At 36.9% G+C, this 7,745-nt stretch overlaps 1 protein-coding gene across 1 annotated transcript; it reads left to right on the forward strand.

The window, feature by feature from the left end:
* The first annotated feature begins 5,761 nt into the window (after positions 1 to 5,761).
* Positions 5,762 to 6,591, forward strand: LOC116210074. Its single transcript, XM_031543882.1, has one exon. It carries the CDS (start codon positions 6,001 to 6,003, stop codon positions 6,139 to 6,141), a length of 141 nt encoding a protein of 46 aa, XP_031399742.1. The 5' UTR covers positions 5,762 to 6,000; the 3' UTR covers positions 6,142 to 6,591.
* The last annotated feature ends 1,154 nt before the right edge of the window (positions 6,592 to 7,745 follow it).

The following is a 7,745-nucleotide window of genomic DNA, read 5'->3' on the forward strand; positions in this document are numbered from 1 at the left end:
TTTGTTCCCAAGGGTCCTTTGGATTTAATTCCTTTGCCTAACCGATCTAAAGTTCACGGTAAGGCAGCAAATTTTGTGAATGGCTTGCAAGAGATCCATCAAGCTGTGTATGATCATTTGACAGTAGCTAAAGCCAAGTATAAGCAAGCTACGGATAAGAAGCGTTATTCTGTGGAATTTGAAGTGGGTGATTTTATGTGGGTTATTCTTACTAAGGATCATTATCCTGCTGGGGAATACAACAAGCTTTTGGCAAGGACGATTGGTCATGTGGAGGTCGTGGAGAAGATCAATTCGAACGCCTATTGACTCAAGCTTCTGAGCCACATTCATATTACCGATGTGTTTAATGTGAAGCACCTGATTCCTTACACAAGTGATAGTTGGGACGATGACAATTCAAGGGCGAATTCTCTCCATCCAGGGGAGAATGATGCGGCAAATTGGCATATTGAAAAAAACAGGTTATGACGACCTTGTTTCGAGGGAAACGGCTTCCGGATCACAACTTACAACCTTTTTGACAAGATGAGATTTAGGCCAAATTCCATCACTTAGGGTCTCAAACGAGCATTTTTATGTTATTTTGGCGTTTTTATAATTTTAGGAAAAGTTTGTCTTTTGTGCAATTTAGGCGTTTTTAATCCTATTTAAGTGATGTAAACCCTAGGATTGAGGGGAGTTGTTTTTTATCAATTAATAAAAATTGGAGCTTTCGTGCTCTTTGCCCAATTCTCGGATTTGATTCGAGTTTGATGCCAATTTTTTAGGAATTTGAAGAATCAATCGGGATTGAAGGTTGTAGTTCTGGTATTCTGCGGAATCAACGGTTCTGTGACAGGTTTTGTGCGTGTACGCTACGTCAGTTGGTATCAAAGGTTATGGTTTGGTCTGGAACAACCATGCCACCAAGGAGAAGGGTCGTGTGGACGATGTTCTTGACCGTGACAACCTGCGACATCTGGAGTAGAGGCTGGAGCAAATCGTGAATCAGAGTTGGATCGTATGATGGAGCAGTTAACACAGAGGATGGCTGCACTTATGGGGAATCAGAATCGGGAAAACCCTAATCCTGATCAAGAGGAATCTGGCAAGGAGTCGGAGGGAGAGAATTATTTTGCGGATATCCCACGTAGGCAGCAGAGGGAGAAGAATCAATAAAGATTGAAGGTTGTAGTTTCGGTATTCTGCGAAATCAACAATTCTGTGACAGGTTTTGTGCGTGTACGCTGCATTAGTGACGGAGTTGCCGAAAATGAGAAAACGTCATCGAGGAGAGGAAGAGGCTGGACTGGAATGGTGCGATGTAGGAGGGCTCGTCCACTACGCTGTTGGAGAAAGAGTATCGTCACCACTATTACTGCTCTAGGCTGCTGCCAACGGAGAAAAACCAGAACGACCCTACACTGCCCAAATTAGGAACTGCCAGGGAGGGATAGGGTATGCCCCCTGATAGAGAAGGGAGGCCGCCTCCAAATACAACCCATCGGAGATCGAGAAGAGGAAGGGGGAAGGCCACTGCAATCACCAAGGCACCATCAGCACCGCCACGGACACAACCTGACCCGGTATCCTCCGAACCGACCTGACTACGCAACCCGTCTCAAAATATGCATATTCGCGGGGCCCGATCCGACCAGATCACTAGATCTGATCAGCGTCCCTCAATTATGGCCAAGATTGTACTCGATCCGGGGTATGGTCAGCTCTCGAACAAATCCGACTAGGTCGAGCAGAATCCGAACATTGTTTGTCAGTTCTAGCTCAATTCTGTTTGAATTTGTGCTAGATCAGGCCATTTTTATTCGGATCGAGCACGATCTGGTCAAAGTCAATAGTCAAGTTAGGGGGAAGAAGGATAGCAGCGGCGAGAAGGACTTTCGAGGGGGGGGGGGGGGGGGGAGGCGCAGAACTAAGGAAGACCCTCGAAGCATCTTGTGACCACTAGCTGCAGATTGGAGGTTGCAGTAGCGGCAGTGCATAGTTGCTTCCTTGGACAATGGCAGTGAAGGCATGCTATGAGAATGACGACACCCCGCCAAAGATGACGAACTAGTGATGTAGGGTAACAATTGGGGGGGGGGGGGCAGAGTAGTACTAGCTGACATTGAAACGAGCATTCATCGGAAAAGGAGGGAAGAAGGGAGTAAGGGAAAAGAAGGGAAGAAAGGGAGGGCAGTTGGATGCGCCCAGCCGTAGCCGGACGCACCAGCGACAGGGCGGCCATATGTGAGTTAAAAGTGTGGCGAGAAACAAAGTTAGAGAGAGAAAGTGATGTTGCTAATAAGGGTATGTAAGTTTGGGCACCCTGTATTTTTCAAGGTATCCGGACCCTACCTTATAAGTAACATGTTTCAAGATTTTTTAGCCGAATCCTACCCAGTTTATACCTGAAACCGGATCGTACTTGAAACATATATCATACTACAAGTTTCGGATACTCTATAGAAATATGTATGTATATTTTATTTTCTCTTAAAACACTATAATTAAAATATATAAAAAAAATCTCATCCACAATAATAATATAAAACTGAATATCCATAATAAAACGAGACTTGACAAGTAGGAAAGGCCAAAGGGGAAGAGGAAGAAGAGGCAGGGACGATGATTAGTAACTTGTTGTCTAGACTTAGGACTATGAAATTCAAGTTACTATGACATATAAAATAAGAATAATAGAAAAACGAAACAAGGTCCACGTACAAGTTCTTGGTATCATGTACAATGGAATCGGAATCGGAATCGGAATCGGAACCTATTTTTACATGTCCTTTAAATTATTTTTCGGACCTTACCATATTTTTATTTATCTTCCCAAACCCAACCTTAACTAGTAGGTTCCAACAAGTTTTAGATTTACCCGATACCCGTGCAGATCCCCAGTTGGTAATGGCAGAAACAAGAAAGCCGGATTTTTCACCAAGGTTTAATGATTTTCTCTAGTGTATCCGTGAGAATTTATTTAGGAAGAAAAAAGAATATCTTTTATAGTGATGTGATGGAGAAATTGTCACCTAACAGCCGGGAAAAAAAAAGAAAATTGTGACCTAACATATCCAATTCATCTTTTGCCTGATTAACATTACTTCATGGGTGTTGTGTCCGTCTTACGGGGACCCCGGTGTTTCAATTTATATAAAAATACCAATATTTTTTTATTTTATCTGAAATTTCAATCGCCATTCAATTCGCCTTCGACTGGAGGACTAACAATGCTCATTGACTTTGAGCTCTCCGGTAACCTTGTATGTCTCCCTCTTTTTTTTATGAATGGTTTTGGTTTTTGGAAGAAATTGTATTAATTTAGAAAACCATACTAATTTTCCTAATATTTTAGTTTTTTTATTTTTATTTTTATTTCTGAATTTTATCTAATCATTTCGATTTTGCGAATTTTTATTACTATAATTTTTTTTTGAATTTTACAGAATTCATTTCGAATTTATTGAATTTTATTTGATTCTTTAATTTTTTTTCCGAATCATTATGCGGTGATGCTCGACAAGTTGTGTCACTTGTGCAGCTAAAAATCACATTGACGTCCTTTAAGTTCACGTTTGCGAACTGATAAAAGAACGTTAACAGTACCGGATATCCTATTTTTGAAATAAAATCGAAAATATGGTTATTCTTTATGTGATAAAAGGAAAACTGGATTAAATCTTAAATAAATGTAAAATTTTGACTCTTGTGTAATATACCCAAAATTATATTGTCTCTCTCAAATTACTTTTTTCCACGTTGAGGATAATTATAATTTAAGGATGAATGCTTGGAGGAGCAAACATACCTTAGCCTTCAACTACACATGGGGTATTGTATGTATACGTGTTGACATATAAATGGGTGATCGTACTATTATCGATGTGCATTATCTGAATTGAGAGAGGAGACATCGGGGTGACAGCTTCAATACAGAAGATGACAAGTAATTGTCATGGAAACTTGCGGTCCCTGCGGACAAATTATATGACCATTTTAAATGATGGTTTTTTTTTTCTTATCACCGAAGAATACAACTATCAAATTATCAAATATCACAGGGAATCCTAGCATCACCGCATGTCACGCTGACGTGATCATTGGAATTGTTGGATGAGGCGAATTCCATGCGCATCACGCAACTTCCAAACAGTTGTTACCATGATCTGAGATCATACTAGAGGGATTTTAAATATCATATATATATATAAAGTTAAATGTAAAGTGTAGGAGTTTAATTTTAGAGTAAATTGCCACGGTTAGAGTTTATTTGATTTTTGGATAAAGGTTCTACTCAACCCAAATTTAACTTTACAATTATTATTGTTTTATCATTTTCCTTTTTTAATAATAATATTTTGCTCATATTCTATTGTAATTATTTTTATCATTAAATTTTTTAATAATAAATTCATCATCTACTTCATATCTATATATACATACATATATATATTATTACACATCCATATATGTTTTAACACTGATAATTATTATTTTTTATCTTTTGATATTATTTAAAATTGAGTTAAATTAAATTAAAATCTCAACTCAGAAATCATACATAAGCTAAGGATGGAGCAGTCAACAAGTTGTTACCTAAAACATCTTTCATCCATTAAAATGGACTGTTGATGCATTGGAGTAAAAAAAACTGATATGAAATTTATATGTACTAACCCTGTCATCTTAAACTCTAAAATTTCATTAAAAAAATGACAGTTTATTCTTCATTTTAATAATCCTCAAATTTCCAAATCCTTTCAAATCTATAGCTATTGCATTCTTAATGAAACGATCATAATTTATGACTCGGTCATAATCCATTACTATTATAACGAAAATAGCAATAAAAGAATGGATATTTTTCTTTTTCTTTTTCTTTTTATGTGCACCTTGATAGTCAGATACTCAACGGGTTAACTCACATTACTCTAGTTTGAGTAGGGTAAAACTCTTTCAATTATGAATTTTTCAACTCACAAGATTTTAATGTAAGATAAGGGAAATAAAAAACGAACTACTTGAATCAATTCATGTTAGTTAATAATGAATGAAAGTTTTTTAGAAAAATTTAAGTTTTTCGATGGTCAATTTTGCACATATTTTCTTTAATACAAAGTGTATATATATACACACACCCGAAATTCTCCTTTTATCTGATTAGAGGCTTTCACATAAACGTGTTGTACAAACATTCAGCCCATGATCGATCGATCCTTCGTGTTTCCTATTATTTACCTAGATTTTTTTTTCAAAATTTCATAATTAGATTTTTCTTCAAATTTTCATAACATAAAATGTTTTGGAGAAGATTATTTATTGTGTATCTTTTTTTGGGTGTGAACCCTAATATTTGAAAGATCAATTGGGCTTCGACTAATCCAATCGAGTTAGGTCGGCCCACTAAAGGATAAAACTCTCACAGTTATTGTGTATCTTTTGTTATTATAAGTTCCGTAAATACAATAATATTAACATTTTTATCAAAAAAATATCAGTTTAAAATAAATACATGACTGATCCTGGAGAAATTAAATAATTTTTTGACAAATATCAAATTATTCTAAGCATTATATGTCTTAGTTAATACTCGCACGTCGCATGGACGTGTACCCAATTATTTATAAATTTGCAGTTATTGTTTCATTAAAAAATTGCAAACAATCCTATACAATAAATCAATCAATCACAAAAATTTTCCTAAAGGCAACAAGCCATTCATTCTGCTCAAGTCCCCTGTCCCCTATTAAGTCCGTCCCATGGGACCCGAACCTGACTCACGCTCACAACTCTTAACATCTATCCTGCCATGCACCATCCACCACATATTTGCTTGTCTCATATCTATCTCCAACCCCTCCCCTCTCCCCTTATATAATCTGCCACTGCCAAGCTGAAGCTGTTCAAACCAAACCACACGTACGTTTACGTTTGTATAGAAGACATCCTGCAAACTGAAGACCAAGATTGCGTTGTTTTTTCTAATTTGCATTGTTCATCCGTCTGGTATTGGAAATGGGCATGGCCACGTTAAGGCGCTCAAACTCAAAGGTCCAGTCGTGGCGGCGGTGCTCGAAGCAGTACATCAGAGAGCAGAGGGCTCGGCTCTACCTCATTTGTAGGTGCACAGTCATGCTCCTCTTCTGGCGAGACTAATGACGCGCTCTGAGCTTCATGGTCGTACAGATACGATCGAATGGCTGATTCGAGTCCTGCTGGCTAGCTCCTCTCCCAGACTCCCAGCGACTAATTGCCGGTGGGTTGGTTTGGGAATGATCCCATGCTGGAGTGGTTCCATCCGGGGAACGAGGTCTTTGCTTATCAGTCGATGCAGGACCGTTAAACATCGCCTTCATCAATTAGGATACATGAAATAGTATAGGATTCTGGATGACCGTATGTCCTCTCTAAAGTTATATAGGTGATTAATGTTGTACAGATACTGTGTATAGAGTAGTGTAGTTTCGACCTGAGCAATTAAATGTATTATTATGTAATCCATCATATTTTGGCTAGGGAACGAACTTCTAGATCTTATTGAAGGTACGATGCCTTTAACCAGATCCATTAAATAAAGTCATGAACTTTAAATTGTCGAAAGACATAGTATTAGTGCGTTTAATCTCTTACTGCTTCTGCCCAATTAGGTGTACCCCAGCACAAGCCCTATGAGTGACGGGTGATCAAATTTAATATACTCTATTATCAAGAACATATAAACAATTTTTCTTTTTGTCATGAGTCTCCCTTATAATCGTATAATCGGGATGAAAAACAATCTCTCTTTCTTTTCTTTTGGTAGATCATATACCTAATTGGTTTTGATTAAATATAAAGTATTTAATTTGTGGGGGAAATTGAATACCAAAATTAAGTTATTGTTGTGTCTGTGCACATCTTAAAAGATATGATGTCAGCTTACATTCAGAGAACTAATTCATCCATACTTGATTACACATTTTTTAATTAACAGAGAGAGTCCATGAAAATAAAACAAAATAGTAGAATAGAACTGTAAATAAAGAAAGAAAGTTGGACAAAAATATATAATTTGGCCCGTTTGGATTCAAAGAAATTTGATTTTAACTCTAACTTTAACACAACACACTACACAACAAAAATACATATTTCCCAAATCAAATTTATAATCACATTTCATTTGTCCTTTTCCACAATCAAAATCAAAATCAAAATAACTTTAACTCTGAATCCAAACGGACCTAGAAGAGTTCCAACGTAATGGTTATAAAATGGGGATTTGTACCAATGTTCCTGTCCTGATCTCCAGTCTCTCTAACTACGAACGTGTGTCCTCATACAAGATCAAGCGCTGAAATTTTTCATGAATATGTGTAGGCAAACATATGAGATCTTTCCTCTTCCTCCCTCGCTTGTATGTTCAAATAGATCGAGTCAATAATATTGAAGAAGAGTTACAATTTCACATTCAAATGCAAATCGTAAAACCATCAACAATCGTAAGAGCTACAGCATAAAAATGAAAAAAGTTCATCGTGTTTTAAAATTTCAGAGAAGTATATACAGATTATTTAAATCTGCGATTCAAGGATGCATACATTCATAATATTACAATTTTATGTAGAAGTTAGACAGATCATAGAAACGGAAACTTTTAAAAAGTAATGAACCTGTAATTGATCTGGTTAAAGGTATCATATTTTCAATCAGATCTAGAAGTTCGTTCCCTAGCCAGAATATGACGGATTACAAAACACATTTAAATGCTGAGGTTGAAACCA

The sequence above is a fragment of the Punica granatum genome, chromosome 6 (genome assembly GCF_007655135.1).
Source record: "Punica granatum isolate Tunisia-2019 chromosome 6, ASM765513v2, whole genome shotgun sequence".
NCBI lineage: Eukaryota > Viridiplantae > Streptophyta > Magnoliopsida > Myrtales > Lythraceae > Punica > Punica granatum.